At 38.6% G+C, this 20,358-nt stretch overlaps 1 protein-coding gene across 1 annotated transcript in view; it reads left to right on the forward strand.

Annotated features, from left to right (window-relative positions):
* The window catches only part of LOC122561234, a 322,916-nt gene that overhangs the window by 254,525 nt on the left and 48,033 nt on the right, over window positions 1-20,358 (forward strand). Inside the window, exon 17 of the mRNA XM_043712844.1 lies at window positions 14,981-15,061. Coding sequence (XP_043568779.1) covers window positions 14,981-15,061 — 81 coding nt within the window. The remainder of the gene's footprint in view (window positions 1-14,980; window positions 15,062-20,358) is intronic.

Consider the following 20,358-nt stretch of genomic DNA (forward strand, 5'->3'; position numbering starts at 1 on the left):
CGAATGTAGGTGGGGAGTTCTTGGACTAATGGGGACAGGACCGTGTCGAGGTATGCAGAGATGGGTTCGGTGGGGCAGGAGCAGGCTGAGACAATGGGTCGGCCGGGGCAGTCAGGTTTGTGGATTTTGGGCAGGAGGTAGAAACGGGCGGTGCGGGGTTGTGGGACTATGAGGTTGGAGGCGGTGGATGGGAGATCCCCTGAGGTGATGAGGTTATGGATGGTCTGGGAGATGATGGTTTGGTGGTGGGAGGCGGGGTCATGGTCAAGGGGGCAGTAGGAGGAGGTATCCGCGAGCTGGTGTTTAGCCTCAGCGGTGTAAAGGTCGGTGCGCCAAACTACTACGGCGCCTCCCTTGTCTGCTGGTTTGATATTGGGGCAGCATGGTGGCTCAGTGGTTAGCAGGCTCCAAAATTAACAGCAGTCTCCTAGTCTATGTTTCTACTCTATGTTTCTATATCATTATACATTTATAGAAGGAAATAGGAGAAGCATGAAACAAGGGAAAGGATATGGCAGAACTGTGTCCCACCCCATTTCCACCACTACTTGCCCTGGAAGAAAATTCATGGGAGAAGGACAGGAAATTGCAGCAGTGCATTTTATTGTGAAAGGAGAAAAATCTATTTCAACTTAGAGCAGAAATAACCATACATTGCGGGACCCAATTTTTTTTTAATTTAGAAACTGAAATTAACTTGAAATTTTATAACTGAACTGAAGTTTTTGTAAAATTTACTATTAGAGTTTTTCTGGGATAGTAAGGTTACATTGCAATGTATAGCTTTTTTGTATTTTTTTCAAATGTTTCTTTTTTAATCACATACTATTTATTTACTTAAAAATGGATGTTTTTATTAACATGAAACTTGTTTTAGGTATCAGTGCTATCAAACTACAGTTTAGGTGAATCTTACAAACATGCAAAATTTTAAATACCTGTAAAACTGCTCATTTCAGTTTGAGCTTGAATTAGAATTGGAATTACAACAGTAAGGAAACAGGCCCTTCGGCCCAGCAAGTCCACACTGATCCTCTGAAGAGTAATCCACTCAGACTCATTCCCCTAATACTCAACATTTCCCCCTAACCTACTCATCCCTGAACACTATGGGCAATTTAGCATGGCCAATTCACCTAATGTGCAGGTTAGGTGAATTGGCCATGCTAAATTGCCAGTAGTGTTAGGTGAAGGGGTAAATGTAGGGGAATTGGTCTGGGTTGGTTGCTCTTCAGAGGGTCGGTGTGGACTTGATGGGCCGAAGGGCCTGTTTCCACACTAAGTAATCTAATCTAATCTAATCTAACCTGCACATGCTTGGACTGTGGGAAGAAACTGGAGCACCCAGAGGAAACCCACACAGACATGGGGAGAATGTGCAAACTCCACACAGACAGTCGCCCAAGGCTCGAATCAAACCCGGGTTCCTGGTGCTGTGAGGCAGCAGTTATAACCACTGAGCCATCATGCCGCCCCAGTGTCAAATTGAATTGATATTTAGAGGAGACATTCTGTCATGACTGTGTCCCTATCATAACTATGACGAAGTATGATAGAATTTCAGCTTTCGGGTCGAGTCCCAAATATCAAGGGTTGTACAGAGGTCCTGACCACACACTTTGTCAGGGATATTCTTAATCAGAAACCAGCCTGTTTCTGATTAATAATAACAGTGATTCTTGTAGCTGGATAGGGATCTCATGGTGCAGTAGTAGTATCCCTACCTCTGATCTAGGACACTTGGGTTCAAGTACCACCTGATCCAGAGAAGTGTCATAACATCTCTGATTCAAAAAATATAATTCTTGAAGCTGGAGGGCCAATGGAATATCCTAAATGTAGAAAGAGCTATAGCATGCCTTTGCCTGCTATTCATTATGAGGTGCCTCCTCAGTAACATGGAAATATTTTCCAGCTGCCTGGCCACCACCCCCACCCATTCCATTTGCCAGCCTATGGATAAAAATGTGGCCAGGTAGGTGGGATTGGTGAGGACCTGAAATGAAATCAGGAGCACTAGACTCCCAGCCTATTGCTGGGAAGCTACTTTGAGCAGCTGACCTGTTTCTTACAACACAAGGGGATCCACGGATTCATTGGAAAATTCCACATGGCCTCCAATAATTGCATGTAATTGGTCTGCTACTTCCCTTAATTGGTTACCCATGCTTGCAGGTGGGTAGTTCTCCTGCCCCAGTTTCACTGCAGGGGAATGATCTGGGAATAGGAAGGTGTTGACACGCTGACCAGGAGCACGAATTTGCCCATTATTCGCCCCATCTGTCTCCACTGTTGCCCCCATATTGAGGGTGAAAATGCAGCCTAAAACTTTGCACCAGTGAATAGCAGACATCCTGATACAGGCCTAGGTATTGCCAAAGCCTCTCTGAGTCATTAATAGTATTATAGGTAAATTTCTATTTCTAATTGAAATATAAAAATAATTACACATAATGGTATAAACAGAATGCCCAGTGGAGAAACATGGAATACTGAATTTATTCCACTTGTGGGAAAGGACTTAATAACTCAGCTGTAAATTTTACACTTGGGAATGATCAAACCTAACACACTAGTGGAATAAGTTCTGTATTGTACAGTTCCCAATTGAGTAGCCTGTATTTATAGTACAGCTGCACATTTACATCTGTTTTGAATTTGCAGCTATTTTCGGTAAATATTTCAAGAAAAACGGTGAGGTGGGTAATAGATTTAGTGTAAACTGTTACAATGAGCTTGATTTCTTTTTAAAAAATGATTGCGTATATGGTATTTACTCCCAAAGGGCTGCCTTCCAGGATATGAAAGAATGCATTTGAAATGGAACTGTTGTGAATCCTCATTGCTAGGGTCTGTATATGACATCAGTTGGATAGTTGCCTAGAGAATTTTGGAGAACTGGGTTTTAATCTAAGAAAAATATGTTGTAAATATCTCATGTCAGGTAGGAAACATTTTTTTCAACTTAGCTAGTTGATAGTAATTGCATGAGAAGTACTTTCCGATACTTACCGTATACCTTGAGTTTAAATGGTATGCTTACTATGATCCCAGTTTAAAAGTGAGAGAAAAACATCTGAGTGTTGAAATTCACTTGTGCTTTAATGTATTATAGCACTATATTAACACAATGCAGGAGTTATGAATAGCAAATTCAAACCTCTTGGATTTTCTGTGAGAAAGAAAGTTGTTGGATTATCCACACTATGAATACATTTCCCAATAAATTAACACATTCATCCTCTCTCCTCTTTCTCACTCAATCTGCTAACAAAACATTCAGTCCTGATTTGGTGGGAGTGTCTATGGAGTCACAATTGCTCCTAATACAACAGTAACTGATGCACAGGTTATTTTGCAATAAAGACTACAGTCAGGTGTCTTAAGCATCAGAAAGAAAAACTTGCATTTACAGGATAAGTTCCACTACCCCAAGATGCCCCAGAGTTCTTCATAGCCAATGAAGTACTTCTGAAATGTTGTCAATTAGCATGCAGCAAGGTCCCACAAAGTTCAGCAATATGGTAATTGTCAGGTAATCTGTATTCAAGATGTTGACTGTGGAATAAATATTGGCCAGAGAACGTGGGGTAACTTGTTATCTCTTTTTCAAAGTATTGCCATGACATATTTTGCATCCAACTGACACCTGAGTAGACATGGCTTCAGTTTAATAACTCATCCAAAAAGGTTGGATCTCCAACTCTGCAGCGTTCTGAGTATTGTACTGGACTATCAGCCTCAATTATTGTGCTGAAGTCTGTGGACATGAACATGCAACGTGTAGACTTAGAGCGAGAAATGTTACCAACAGAAACATGGATCACATAAACAAGGGAACTCTTATTCTGTGCACGTAAAAAGAACTTTAGGATTGATGTCCACAAGGAAATGATATCCATCTATGCCAATCATGCTAAACAGGCTCATCATGAATTCAATAGCAATGTTTATATTCAAAGAAAGAGAAAATCTCATCTGGTGTAAAACAGGCTGCTGATTCATTGCCAACTGACTGACAAAGGCCCATTTTGAAGAAATTGAATAACTTCTGGGCAGGTTAATGGTGGTAAAATTCTGGAATTCTTTGAAGGAGAAATGTGGACTGTGTAACACCTTTTTGGGAGAAGGAACTTAAATGAGCCAAAGTGCATTGCTCATCAGTATTTACTTTATCTTGTGAAATGAATACAGAATTTGAAAGAAATATTGCCTCAATTCTGTCCACTTTGGGGAAAGAATAACTTCTCCAGATACTACTGTAGGTAGCAAAAGCCCAAAATACTGCAGATGTTGGAAATCTGAGACAAGTACAGAAAATGTTGGAGCAGATCTGGCAGCAATTGTCTCTTCACAGCTGCTGCTAGTCCTGCTGAATTTCTCCAGGATTTTCTGATTTTGTTCCAGATTGTGGAATATATGCTTTAAAATTACACTGACTAAATATTAATGTTTTAAATTAAAACCATTAACTGATTCTTTTAAACTGATCTAACCTTTTTCTCATCAACATTTTTGTGCTAATGTTTACATGGTGTACTTATACTGGAAATATACTGTTGAGAGTTTTCACCAAAATATTATACCACTGCTTTAATTCACTGCTGAGAGATCTTTTGTTTGAGGCAGATCAAATACTTACATCATACAATCCAGGATTAGAAGTGTGTTTTATTCTCTACAATAAAGCTCATCAGCTTGGGTCAGTTATTAAGACCTCTCCACAGATGTTTCTTGTATTTATTGAATAAATTGTGATCATAAGAAAAACAATGGAACAAATTTAACAAATCTTAAGTGTTGGTTCTCTAATGAGAAATTGGGAAAATATATAATGTTACATCAATTAAATTTCTCATTAATCATCAATTTCATTAATGACGAAAAGACTGTCTGCTTCCATTTGGAATGCAAACATTCTTACATTCCAGTAATATTTGGTCCTTTGTCCAATTTAGTAACAGTACTAGACCTGAGCTTCATGGCTGCGATTGATGAAATGACAGGTTGAAACATCAGCAAAGTTAAGCAATGTGGAAACAATTTGATCATTGCAATCAAATTACAGGGAAAGGAAATTCTCAGCCAGCAGGAATACTTGATGATTGAAGCACACAAGCTGAGGTGTCTTTTAGTGAACAGCTTATTTTTGGTGGAGGAGAGGGCAAGTTCCTTTTTTTGTCAAATTTCTCCTCTTCACTGAATACATTATGTCAGGTTCTTTTTTGATTAGTAATGCCTGATTCTTGTAAATTAAATGGATGTCAGTGATGAGAAAGTTGGATGGATATCTGTAATCCCATATTGTTGAGATGTGAAGTGATGGGAAGTCTAGAATCACCATCTTAAAACAGGCAGTGTCACACAACGGTTCTGCTGTAAGGGCTCAGGAGGGGACTTCATTGGCAAGCTTACCATTAAGGGTAAATGGAATCGTTTACAATGGAAGGTGAGCATCATGTGGGAAAATGTGAGGTTATTCACCATGATAAGAAGAATGGAAGACCAGAAAAATATTCAAATTAGCAGCGACTCCATTGGCTCGGTCATCTCAATCAAATGAACGATGGCCACAATTCGAAAGACATGCTGTATGGTGACCTTGCTTCAGTATGAATCAACAGGTTTCCTAAGTCTACAATACAAGGATGTATGCAAATGAAAATCTCAAATTGACCAGGATCAGTGTCATTGCATGGGAAGTTCATGCTGCTGACCAGATGTCTGGAGAAAGAAAATGCATCAGTCGATGTCAGCATTTACCTGTCTCAGCTGAAGAAGGGATTCTCACAGGGAATCAGGCAAATCTTGGAGCCCATCCTTTTCACAGTGTGGAAGTGCTGGCCAGTTCCATGAACTGCATTTGTGGATTCAGGATTAATGCTCTGTCTGGTAGCGGTTGACCTCAGCTTCAATTGTAGCATGGGCAGAAGCCACTCAATTGACAAGATTTCAACTCATTCAAAACCTATCCAATGTCACAGAGTTAAATTAGATTATGCCTTGGGAATACCAGGAAAGTAGTTTTGTGAAGGAGGGGGCTGTGTTCCTAACTGATCTTCTAGGGATGATCATCTGGTGGGAGAGGGGTTAGGCAGTAAAACAAAAGTCATTTCTGGCCACCACTTTGAAGGCCCACTTCCATCTCACTCACTCCTTGATTGTTGTGTCAGCTGAGAAAACAGACAAAATAAAGTCTATTTACAACTAAATATTACGGCATCAGCAGCAGAATTTATATTCAGCCATGATTATACATCCACCCTTGTGCCATCTGCTCATTCTCCTGAGTGATTAGCATGAAATGAGTGAACATCAAAAAACTGGAGGTGACTGTTCTTAAAAGCTCAAAGCTTGTATTTGTTTGCTTTCCAAAAAGACAGAGGGCTTCTCATTTTGGCATCCTCTGTATTATTGGAGATTGATGAGATAATGTTGGATTTCCAAAGAGACATCATCATGTCGTATTTTGCACAAGCATGCACAGTTTGTAATTGCAAAATCCAACCCATTCAATGGATTGAATTGTCTCTTCAGGTAAACACTGTGTGAGTAGTCAATGGCAGAAAGCCTTTTCTGCTACAGCCATTGCCCTAAGTAGCCAGGCATTGGAAAGGAATCCTCAACCATGTACAGAGGGGATACCCTCATCCATACCTGATCTTCTTGGTGGCTCATGATTGATGAGAACAATTGTTTGCCTCAACATTGAGGTAGAATAGCAGGCACTAAATTACAGTATGACTTGTGCATGACCACACACTGTTGAGTCTTAATGGTAATGTAGCTCTTGCAGTTCCTGGACCTCACCATGTGTGGCCCAGAGATAACACTCTGTATAGTTTTATATTTTTGTTCCAGACTTAAAGAAGGTTTTGTGCATATATGTATGTAGTGATTGTAATGAGGTCAGCTAGGTGGACCTCCTAAGAGTTCCCTATCTGGGGCTGTTAATCTGATCCAATCAGAAAGCCCTGGCTGACCAAGAAGAACATGAGTGTCTTTAGAGATGTTATGGTGAGTTCATACATGGAGGACATGGAATTTGGTCACCTTCCCACATTCTAGGTTATAAGTCGTGTGCAGCCATTAGCTACAGGATCCCAAAAACAATGGTGTATGCAGTTGATGGCTCCCTTCACCATTGAGAATCCTGAGTTTGCTGTTTGAGGTTACAGGCTTTGTTAAAGGATGTGAAATCTTTCTCTTGGATCAGATTGCCCCAGGCATTGTTTTTGGGATCCTGTAGCTAATGGCTGCACACGACTTATAACCTAGAATGTGGGAAGGTGACCAAATTCCATGTCCTCCATGTATGAACTCACCATAACATCTCTAAAGACACTCATGTTCTTCTTGGTCAGCCAGGGCTTTCTGATTGGATCAGATTAACAGCCCCAGATAGGGAACTCCTAGGAGGTCCACCTAGCTGACCTCATTACAACCACTACATACATATATACACAAAACCTTCTTTAAGTCTGGAACAAAAATATAAAACTATACAGAGTGTTATCTTAAGAATGTTTTGGCCAAATAATTAAATTCAGGAAGAATAATTGTTCACACGTTGCCCCAAATGATTGTCCACAGTTGAAGTCACCATCCACAAAAGCTGTTAGCTCTGTAGTTTCTTCCTGAATCAGTTATGGATGATTAAAATCTCTTTTCCTGGAGACAGTGGTATAATTGAAATTTACCTTCAAGAATCCTCCACTTGTGGCAATTAAAGCTTTCCATTGGGTTTCAAACTCACAAACTTTCAAAGTGGTTTCAAAGAAAGAGAGGGAGAGAGAAGGCAAAGGCTTTTAACCTTGTCTCTGATTTGTAAGTCTGTGCAAGTTGTCTCTGTCTGTGTTCAGCACCATTTTTTTACTCCCCAAACTGGGATTACTCCCCAAACTTTCAAACCTCTGTCTGAAGGTGTTGCAAGCTTGGTGTCTCGATTCAAGCAGCTTGTGTTCTGTGCAATGAGCAGACTTACTGTCGTCACCTATGCTTTTTGTTTTGAAAAAAAATGTTCTTTTAAAATGCTCAAGATGTATTCTGTTATCATTCATTATTTCAGATAACACATCTTGATAACACAAATCATTGGTCAAAAATAGCCAGAATGTCTGATTAACATCACAGTCTGAGCACGCCTGATGCGTGCGCACCGTTGTGTCCTTCCCAGCATGGAACTGCTCTGGGACCAGTCAGAAGTGTTGCACAGACTATTTGTTTACTGCAGGGCTTGGACCACTGGTGCTAGGCAGCTCCAACTTCAATACATTCTTTTCTATTCGTTTGTGCTTTGAAAATGTAAGAAGAAAGCCAATGGCATGATGAAACAAAATGCTTTTAGGATATGTTTATGTTGCAATATATATTGCTGTGTAGGAAAAGTTCATAACATGTGGGTTTCTCATTATATGGAATGTAGTGTCAAACCTGGTTTATAAATGTTTTGGGGATCCCATGAATACTTCTTAGGCATGCCCAGAACAATTCAATACACAATATTTAATACGTAAGGTAAGATCACACAGAGGTAGAGGTTTGGCTAATTGACAGAAGGCAGCGAGTTGCGATATAGTAGGTATTTTTTACTGGTACACTATAACTAATTGGATGCCAAGGGGGTTTGATCAACTATTACAATTCTATATAAATATTTTATCATTATATTAATAACTTAGATGCCATAGTTTGTGCTGTAGCCATATTTGCAGATGACACTAAAATAGAAGAAAATGAAAAAGGTAAGACCCTTAGAAATGGATATGAATAGGCTAGGTGGAGTTTAATGTGGATAAATGTTAGCTTATCAATTTGTTCAGAAGAATAAAAATAAATATTTAAATAAAGTGAAATTTCAAAATTCTTCGGTGCAGAGGGATCAGGGTGTTCTTGTGCATAAATCGCAGAAGAGGACAGGAGGTAATAAAGGAAATCAAATGAAATTTTGGCATTTATTGCTCAAGGAATGAACAATAAAAATAAGGAAGCATTGTCGTAATTGTACAAGGCATCGGTTAGCTTGCATCTGGGTTCTGCATATGGTTTATATCCCCATATTTGAGGAACGATGTAATTGTATTGGAGGCAATTCAGAGAGGTTCACGAGATTAATTCCTGACATGAAAGGCCTGTCTTGTGAGGAGAAATTGTTCAGTTTAGGACTATACAGTCCAGAAAAGAATGCAAGGATAATTAATTAGGGATTGAGAAAGTTGAATTAGAATGAATGTTTCCCCTTGTGGGGCAATTTAGGAACATAGGAACAGGACAAGGCCAATCAGCCCCTTGAGCCCGCTCTGCTATTCAATACGATCATGGCTGATCTGTGGCCTAATTCCATATGCCTGCCTTGGGCCCATGTCCCTTGATACCGTTGCTTAATAAAAATTTGTCTATTTGACAATTGAATTAGCATCTTATCCAAATGTATCCTTTATGGAACCATGTAAAACTCCACTGATTAGAGACATAACAAATATAAAGGAAGATGGTTATGTTTGTTGGAAGTCAATCACCTCAACTCTGGAACGTCTCTGCAGTAGTTTCTCAGGGTTGTTTCCTAGGCCCAACAATCTTCAGCTATTTCTTCAATGACCTTCCCTCTATCATAATGTCAGAAGTGAGCATTTTCACTAATGATTACACAATGTCCAGTACCATATATGACTTCTCAGATATTTGAAGTTGGCTGTTTTCAATTGCAGCAAGACCTAGACAATACCTAGGTTTGAGCTCACAAGTTGCAAGTAACATTCACACCACATAAGTGTCAGGTAATATTCATCTTCAACAAAAGAGTATCTAATCATCACAAGTAGCTCAATTCCTGACTCTCAAAAGCCTGTACACCATCAGTCACAGTGTGATAGATTACTCCCTACTTGCCTAGGTGAGTGCAGCTCCAACAACACTTAGGAAGCTTGATACCATTCAGGACAAAGCATCCATGTGATTTATATCATGGCAACAAAAATTCACTCCTTCAACAACTGATGCTTTGTGGCAGCAATGTGTACCATCTACAAGATGTGCTGCAGAAAATCATCAGGGCTTCTTAGACACTTCTTTCACATACATGACCACTACTATTTAGAAGGAGAAAGTGAGGTCTGCAGATGCTGGAGATCAGAGATGGAAATGTGTTGCTGGAAAAGCGCAGCAGGTCAGGCAGCATCTAGGGAACAGGAGAATCCACGTTTCGGGCATTAGCCCTTCCTGAAGAAGGGCTAATGCCCGAAATGTCGATTCTCCTGTTCCCTAGATGCTGCCTGACCTGCTGCGCTTTTCCAGCAACACATTTCCACTACTATTTAGAAGGGCAAGGACAGCCAATGCATCTAAACCTGCTAGTTCCTCTCCAAATCACCATCCTGACTTGAAACTATATTGTTCTTTCTTCACTGTTACTGTGTCAGAATTCTGGAATTTCCTCAATAATAGCATTTTACATGTGTGTACAACAAATAAATTACAGCAGCATCTTACTGAGGGCAATTAGAAATACCTAATAAATGTTGGCACAGCTAACAAAGACCCCTTTCCTTGAACAGATAGGAAGGATTCCTGAAATGCAGCATCTTCAGGAAATAAATCAGGAAGTGCTATAAATACTGAACAAGTCAAGCAATGTCCGTTGAGAGAGAGAGAGACTATTGGGAAAATACTTAAGCACCACTCAAGAAATGAAAATGATTTATCTTTGTGTGGATTTCCCTATTTCTAAACTTAAACATCAATATTCAATCAATGCTGAGAGTACTGAAGAAAATAGACATTTGTTTTGTGCATGGAAAGTCTGGTGTTTAAAGCAACTGTTTAATAATGGATTTTAAATGCACATTGTTAATAGCAATGTCTTATTATGTTTAATAATTGACCTTTGGAAATAAGTCAGTTGGGAACTGTAAGAGCTCTTCAGTCTTAAAACTACATATTGTATCATGCACATAAACAGTTGCAGATGAAGAGTTTAAATATATAGTTTTGGCTATTGCATGACTCTAAAGGACAAGGAATATTAACCAATTATGTACACTATCTAATTTATTTCCTGAGATTCTACTGACAAAAAGGTTTGCTAATAATCCTACTTCAGTTAAACAATCTGATGTACCTTAAGGTTCGACATCATAACTTACTTTATTTGTCTTTTAGGCATATCATGCTGCTGTGAAGATAAGGAATCTTTAATTTCTCTTTTTGAATGCAGTTCATGTAGGCATCTTATTTTAAAGAATGAATATGTGTTAGAAAATTTAGAGAATGATTCAATCTTCTGTATCTACTGACATTGAGAAGCTACTTCAGTCCTCTTGACAACATGAGGCATTTATATAGTGCCCTAAATGTAATTAAATACCCCAAGGCATTTTGGAAGGTGTCTTCCAACAAATTTGACACCAGTTTACATCCAGAAATGTCAGGACAAATTGCCAGAAACAGCTGGGTTTCAAGAACTGTCTTTTTCCAAAGGGAGTTTCACGGAGGAAATTCCAGAGCTTAGGGCTGAGACACCTTAAGGCATGGCCATCAATAGTGCAGCAATTAAAATCAGGGGTGCACAAGAGACCAGATTTGGAGGAGTGCACAGGCCTCCCACCTTACTCACCTGCTCCTATCTTGTCTGGTAAGGTAAAATGATCGCCTCCATCTGAAAAACTGTCCTTTCAGCAAAACACCTAAGGTTAGTATGCCATTTTCCAATGTAAGTCAGCACCTTTACAGGAGAATTGGGCAATTAAAACAGCAACAATTTGTATTGCACTGCAGCAGTTATACTTGCAGATAGAATAATGGTTTTCAACTGTTAAGTGAGTTTTGCAGAATTATCAGCAATTTCTAAAATGACTTTAAATTGCTTTCATTCTAATTATTAGCTTTCTAATTAATCTTTCTTGCTACATTTTCTGAAAGTGCCAAAAGCATTATATTAAATTCCTTGCCAAAATTCCTGGCTATATTGTATCATCTATCATGAAAGAGGAAGATTTACTACTCAGATTTTTAAGAAGCAGGACTTGGCAAAAAAAGGGCTTTGGTCCAGTCTCTGTACAGTATGTTAAATTAGAGCAGTTAAAACTAGCTACTAATTAGCAAAATAATTTAAATGTAGAATCATACAGTACAGAAGAGGCCCTTTCGCCCATTACATCTGAACCAACAATAATTACTCTAAAAGTACACTTGTCCCACTTTCCAACACTTGGCCAATAGCTTTGAAGGTTCTGACATTTCAAGTGCTCATATGTATACTTTTTAAAGGTTATAAGGATTCTTGCCTCAACTACCCTCCTAAGCAGTGCATTCCGATTCCCTCCACTCTCTAGGAGTAAACGTTTTTCCTCAAATACCTTCTAAACTACCTGCCCTTCACCTTAATATTATGCTTCTTTACTATTAATGTTCAATTATTGGGAACAGCTCCTTGCTATACACTCCGTCCAAGGCCTTCATAATCTTATACACCTCCCAATCATGTCCCTCTGAGCCTTCTCCAAAGAAAACATGCTATGCTTATCCGGCCTTTCTTTCTAGCTGAACTGCTCTATCCCAGGCAACATCATGGTGGATCTTCATTGCATCCCCTCCAGTGCAGCCACATGTTTCCTATAATGCTGTGACCATAACTGCACATACTACTCCAATTGGAGTGTAACTAAAATTTTGCACAGTTCCAACATAACCACCCTACTCAAAATCTATACCATGACTAATAAAGGCAAGCGACCCATATTCCTTCTTAAGTACCCTATCAACCTGTCCACCTTATCTGTGGACAAGTACCCCAATATCCCTCTGTTCCTCTGACCTTCTTAGTGTCTTGCCATTCATGGAGTACTCCCCTTGCCTTGTTACTTCTTCTAAAATACATCACCTCATGCTTATCAGGGTTAAATTCCATCTGCCACTGATCTGCCCATCTGACCAATCTATCTGTATCCTCCTGTAACCTAAGACCTTCTTCCTCACTGTACACCACCCGGGCAATCTTCAAGTCACACATAAGCTTACTTATCATCCTCACACACATTTCCTTCTAGATCGTTCATACATATCATGAACAAAAAGGGACCCAGCACTGATCCCTACTGCATGCTACTGGATAGCGGTCTCCAGTCACACAAACAGCTTGCTACCACCACCCTCTGTCTCCTACCACTAAGCCAATCTTGGATGCAACTTGCCAAATTACCTTGGATCCCATATGCATTTCTCTTCTTTTTCAATCTGTGTGTGGGACCTTGTCAAAGGCTTTTCTGAAATCCATATAAACTACATCAACTGCATGACCTTTAGGTACACACCTGGTCACTCCTCAAAAACTTCAATGAAATTTGTTTGACAAAGCCATGACAGCCATCCCTGATCGAACCTTGCCTGTCTAAGTGAAGATTAATTCTGTCCTTCAGAATTTTCTCCAATAGTTTCCCTACCACTAATGTGAAACTCACTGCTCTGTAATTTCCTGATTTATCTCTATTAATCTTCTTGTCAAGTGCAACCACATTGGCTGTCCTCTGATACATCTCCTGTAGACAGAGAGGAATTAAAATTTTGAGTCAGAGCCCCTGTAAGTTCTCCCTCATCAAAAACAGCAGACTGGGATACAACATATATTTCCATTTTTAAACCTGCCAATATCTCCAGTATTACCTGACTTCCTGTGTCAAATTGCGCAAGAAATTCAAAGTCCATTTTCCTGAATTCTGTCCCTACATCCTTCTTCTCTCTCTGCTCCTGAAGACAGAAGGGCAGCATGGTGGGTCAGTGGTTAGCACTGCTGCTTCACAGTGCCAGGGACTTGGGTTCGATTCCTGCCTCCAGCAACTGTCTGTATGGAATTTGTACATTCTCCCTGTGTCTGCATGGGTTTCCTCCGGGTGCTCTGGTTTCCTCCCACGTTCCAAAAGATGTGAATTGGCCAAGCTAAATTGCCCATAGTGTTCAGGGATGTGTAGATTAGGTGCCCCATTCGTCAAAGGGAAACATAAGGGAATGGGTCTGGGTAGATTACTCTTTCAAGGATCGGTGTGGACTTGTTGGGCTGAAGGGCTTGTTTCCATGCTGTAGTGATTCGATAATTCATTGTGAAGTACTTGTTTAACACTCTACCCATGTGTTGCAGGTGTATAAAACATTATTCGATAATATATGGAAGTTGCTACAGAAAATAAGACACTTGAAAAGCAGATGTGAAAACATGTCCCTTTGTGCTAAAATAAAAAAGTAACTGTAAAAATTTAACTGAATGTTTGCTAGAGTCTCTGAATGTGAAGCTGCTGATGTTATCTTTTAAGCAAATTTCAGCTTTGCCTTACAGACTTGATCTCCCTCCTCAGGTCGTATACTACATATATTTAATCTACTAATTACTTGACTAATGAGCGAGAATTTCCCAGTGACATTGGGAAAGTAGAAGGGACTAAGGTTAAAAAAGAATCAATCTTTCTCCTCCCACTTACGTCAGTGTGAAAGAACCTGTAAGAAACTCCCACACCGTGCTGCAGGGAGAAGTGTTAATTATTATGTCCAAACTTCACACCCTTCGATTGCATTAAAAAGGCTTTGATTCCTTGATTTATGGTTTTCAAGTTTTTAAAGCTTCTTTAATAACTTGTCATATTGTATAGCAGTAACATTAAGTTGCAGCATGTTCAAATTTGTTCCTGTATTGAGGTTTGGGAAGGCAATTTGCACTAATTATTGTTGTTCCACTTGTTAACAGAGTGATCCTTCTTTGTAGGTTATTGTACTTACAAAATGTGAATACATTAATGAAGCTTGGGTTGGGATGAGTGGGTGGGCAGTAAGAATTAATTGAGTAATAATAAACAAATTACTTTTTAGGAATGTGTGAATTTGTTAAAAATAGTGACAATCAATTTTGAAAGTGTTTGCATTTTTTATGGCAATGATAATCTTGAACGTATTAGCACTTTTGAGGAATTTAATTTAGGATGTCTCTTCTATTTTGTAGGGAGCTGATTTTACATCACTCTGGGACTGCTTCAGCAATTGTGCACAAATCAAGCAAGTGCTACCCAGAACAATCTCAGTGGTAATTTAATTCTTTGATTTGCTGTTGACAAAACATTTTTTTGCACATTGTTTTCCAACACCGATGTTCATTATTGTAATTTATCTGGACCACGTGCCACAGACTATTCAAAGTCATTGCAATATAATTGGATGGATGGTTGAATACGGATAAGCAACAAAAAGAAAATAGACTGTAGGGTTAATGCCAGTGCCATTAAATTTTACAAACCTTCTCATCTGCATGATATTAGGGTGATATGGAGTAATGCAAGCAGATTTCTCCCTCATTAGATTGTCTTGCCAAACACTCTAGGGACACAGTACTGTGTATAGTTAGAGTTTAGCAGAGCACTGAGGTTAATTAAAAGGTGAATCCATGGGGCTCAATCTGTCCCATACTAGTATTCATAAAGTTCTGTTGGATACCAATTTTACGAAAAGTAACATTTTCTGACTTGCAGAGAAACAAATACTTGGACAGTTGCATAAATTAACAAACGTTTACATCACTATAAAAATAATACTTGTGTCTCTCAAGTGAATTGAGTCTTTGGTTTACATTGTGACAATTATTCTATTGGTTAATTTTCTTTCTTCTCATTGTCTGATTTCTAAGTCTTTGTGTTTTATGCCTTCCGATTTGGTTATATTATAAATATTTACCAATAATGTTATGTTAAAACTTTCTCCTTGATTTCAATTCTCTCCCAAATTGCTTTTCAGTAACAAAACTTTCCATTTGATGTAAAGCTTGTCATATATCCTGAAAAACAATTTACCTGTAACAATCTCACTTCTTGTTCACCAAAACAGGTATAAATTTATTCATATCAGCTTTAATTGTCCCTCGCATATGATATAATGCATCCAATTTGGCGTTTGAACATCTCAGGCACTGAGTACTCCCATATCACCAAATTTCACAACCTTTACCTGAGCTTCAGTTTCTCTCAATTTAGGAGCTTTGTGACACTACCACAACTCGGACCCAGATCAAATTACAATGGATACTGCCTGGGAATATGACCCCTGCATAGATGAGTCTCCAAAACATGTCAAATGAAATCTTCATATAAAACACCCGTACATCCATCTGCCAGCAAAGTCATCAGTTGACAATCCAAATGTTTTTGTTCCTGAATAGGTCCATTATTTTTTATTTTCATTTAAGTTAGTTTTGAAATATTTATTAAATACACATTGAACCAAAAAAAAATGTAGAACAGTCTGGAGATGATTCCATGAATCCAAGCAAAATAGGATAGCAGCACCCACAAGTTGATTCACACACGGAAAGCTGACCAGACCAGATTCAATAGGATCAGTTAATTAAAATAATCAATATGTGTGGCCAGCATGCTGTTCGTAAGTGTTAGGAATGTTGCAATTGCATCTAGACAGGAAGTAAGGGAGCAACAGATTTTACAAAGACCAAGGTTAAAAAGAGGTCACAACTTCTTTTTATGCCAGTGACAAAGTGCTTGCTTATTCATAATCGTTTCCAAGCTATTAACTCCAAATTTCACATACTGAGATTGTATGGGAATGACTTTTCTGCTCTGATTTGTAATTTCTAAGTATGTTGCTTGTTTTGTTTAGCCACTATTATTACTATTGGATCCTACCAATGGTAAATGCAGAACTGTCTTCCTCTGAGGACAGGGCACTGGATATTTTCCTGGACAGAGAAGGATATTCATATTGAGGCATAATAGAACTATCCTCTGTTCGCTGTACAGCAGAGAAAATGTAGAAAATTAATTTTGTCTGCTACATGCATACATTGTCTTTCTCATCTGCTTGCACATTCTCTGAACTGGAAACTAGGTCCATGAATCATTTGGTATTGGTTCTTTTGACTGTCAACTCCACACTGGTTGTCCACATGATGAACTTCACCTCAGTGTCCCTGAATTAGAGAGTAACTTTTACAATATGCAGCCAAAAGACACCTTTAAAGATGTTACAAATCTGATTCCAAGAAACAAACTGTAAATATTTAATGAGATAACTTGTAAAAAGTGAGTGAAATTGAACTTAATGTTTTGATACCATCATCGGCAACAATAATTACAAATAAATGACAGGTTCTTTATTAATATGACATCACTATCAGCAGCAGTCTTTAAATTCCTATGCTATAATGTTAACATTTAGTCTGACTGCATCTCTACATATAGAATATGTAATTATGCATATATAAAATACCTAAGCATGTAAAAGTCTCAATTTATGCATGCCAGCAACAACATTCAAATTTAGTACCTCCATTTATGATCCTCCTATCACATAAAATATTCAAGCAATGCAGCACTTTCTCTGCTGTACAGAAGGGGAGAGCCTTTTGGGCATAGATCTTTAAGAAATACTTCTCTCAGAGAGAGTGAAGGTATATTTGAGGTATTGGTTTAACTCCAGGAATATGAAATCACTATATTGTGGAACAAGAAATGATCCACTGCCTCAATAAAATGTCTTGATTCCTTTTTTAAACAGCCCTAATTTTACCTTTTAATTTTAATTTGACTATGTTCCTGAGTCTCTTTCCAAACGATATTAACAGTAATTGTGATAAACTAATTTAAATTGGCCACTTCAGAAACTTCCTTGGTAATTTATCCAACAGACCTTTCACTATCTTTACAGTAAAAGGTCAGCTTAATTCATTCCTTAATAATTTTGAACTTTTGTTAGTGGCACTTGTAGATATTTTCCACATTAACTATTTGCCTAAATTTACTTTAATAATGCCCTTACAATATTGAATACTTCAATTAAGTTATTTTTGAATGAAAGAAGATCAATCCTGACTACAAACCCTTGCTACTGAGATAGAATAGAACTGTGACTATCAATATACAAATTGTCAAATGCTCTAGAAAAGTACACAATTATTTTATGAAGCAACCAATATTGCAGTCTAAAGCATGTCATTTAGTAATTTAGTACCACTTTTATTTGAGTTCTTTCACCCCTTCTAAATATAGTACAGACGTGCACAAGTGTGACAAGATCATAATGAGCACCTGGAATGCATCCAATAAATAGATGTGATCAGTTGGTCCAGTAACACATGACAGATTGTTGACCTCCGAACACAAGGAAACTTCGGTATTAAGAGAGGGATTTTTTAAAATAAATGATAAATAACTTCCAATATCAGAGAAATTCATCAGAGTGCTGCCCATTTGGTTGCCACACCTTCGAGAAACATTAGCTGTTAATCAGTCTGCTCATGTTGTAGCCCCATTTCAAGCTTCATTCACATGAAATATGATTCCTTGCTGTTAGCTTACAATTAATTAACTTAAGATAATTTAATATTAAGCAAGAGAACTATGCTAGTGTTCTCCATTCACATTACTCCTCAATTAATTTTCAAATTACACCTATGTTTTACCTTTGGTGTTAAATTTGTAGAACGGTTGGACCACAGATGCAGCCAATTCTACTTGCAAGATTTGTGCCATTTCTTTGCAAGTCAACTATTGGCACTCTCCTGCAATTTACTTGAAAATATTTTCTCTTCAACTGGTTATCTGATTCCCTTTGTTAAGAAAGCCGTGTTTGAATTTGCCTCCACTACATGTTTAGGCACTGCTTTCCAGATCCTAGACACTTGCTGCATGAAACAGTTTACTTCAAGTTGCTTTTGTTTCTTTTGGTAATCAGTTCAAATCATTATCCTCTGATTCTTAAACAGAAATTGGTGGAGAAATTCAGCAGGTCTCAACACTGAAGTTCTGAAGTAAGGTCGCTGGGCTCAAAACATTAACTCTGCTTTCTATTCACAGATGCTGCCAGACCTGAAGAGTTTTCCAGCAATTTCAGTTTTTGTGTAAGATTTCCAGCACCCACAGTTCTTTGTTTATCCTCTGATCCTTTATCCTTCTGCCATTGAAAAAGCTTCCCCCTGTCTAATCTACCTATAATCCTCCTAACTTTATAAAACCATTATCAAATTTCCTCTCAACTTTCACTAAGGGGAACTTCAGTTACTAACTTCAGTTATTTTTTTTCTTCTGGACTGGCAGGGACAAGGTAGGACTAATAAATTAAACTGCATTTATTTCAATGCAAGGGGCCTAACAGGGAAAGCAGATGAACTCAGGGCATGGTTAGGAACGTGGGACTGGGATATCATAGCAATTACAGAAACATGACTCGGGGATGGACAGGACTGACAGCTTAATGTTCCAGGATACAATTGCTACAGGAATGATAGAGAGGGAGGCAAGAGAGGAGGGGCAGTGGCGTTTTTGATAAGGGATAGCATTATAGCTGTACTGAGATAGGATATTTGGGAAGTTATTTGGGTGGAACTGAGAAATAAGAAAAGGGTGATCACCTTATTGGGATTGTGTTGTAGACACCCTAATAGGCAGAGGGAAATTGAAAACAAACTTTTAAGGAAGTCTCAGCTATCTGTAAGAATAATAGGGTGGTTATGGTAGGGATTTTAACTTTCCAAGCACAAACTGGGACTGTCATAGTGTTAAGGGTTTAGATGGAGATGAATTTGTTATGTGTACAAGAAAATTTGCTGATTCAATATGTGAATGTATCTACCAGAGAAGGTGCAAAACTTGACCTACTCTTGGGAAATAAGGCAGGGCAGGTGACTGAGGTGTCAGTGGGGGAGCACTTTGGGGCCAGCGACCATAATTCTATTAGATTTAAAATAGTGATGGAAAAGGATAGACCAGATCTAAAAGTTGAAGTTCAAATTTGGAGAAAGGCCAATTTTGATGGTATTAGGCAAGAACTTTCAAAAGCTGAGTGGAGCCAGATGTTCGCAGGTAAAGGGACGGCTGGAAAATGGGAAGCCTTCAGAAATGAGATAACTAGAATCCATAGCAAGTATGTTCCTGTTAGGGTGAAAGGAAAGGCTGGTAGGTATAGAGAATGCTGGATGACTAAACAAATTGAGGGTTTGGTTAAGAAAAAGAAGGAAGCATATATCAGGCGTAGACAGGATATATCGAGTGAATCCTTAGAAGAGTATACTTAAGAGGGAAATCAGAAGGGCAAAAAGGGGACATAGGATAGCTTTGGGAAATAGAATTAGGGAGAATCCAAAGGGTTTTTACAAATACATTAAGGACAAAAGGGTAACTAGGGAGAGAATAGGGCCCCTCAAAGATCAGCAAGGCGGCCTTTGTGTGGAGCCACAGAAAATGGGAGATACTAAACGAGTATTTTGCATCAGTATTTACTGTGGAAAAGGATATGGAAGATATAGACTGTAGGGAAAAAGATGGTAACATCTTGCAAAATGTTCATATTACAGAGGAGGAAGTGCTGGATGTCTTGAAA

The sequence above is a fragment of the Chiloscyllium plagiosum genome, chromosome 22 (genome assembly GCF_004010195.1).
Source record: "Chiloscyllium plagiosum isolate BGI_BamShark_2017 chromosome 22, ASM401019v2, whole genome shotgun sequence".
In the NCBI taxonomy this organism is placed as follows: domain Eukaryota; kingdom Metazoa; phylum Chordata; class Chondrichthyes; order Orectolobiformes; family Hemiscylliidae; genus Chiloscyllium; species Chiloscyllium plagiosum.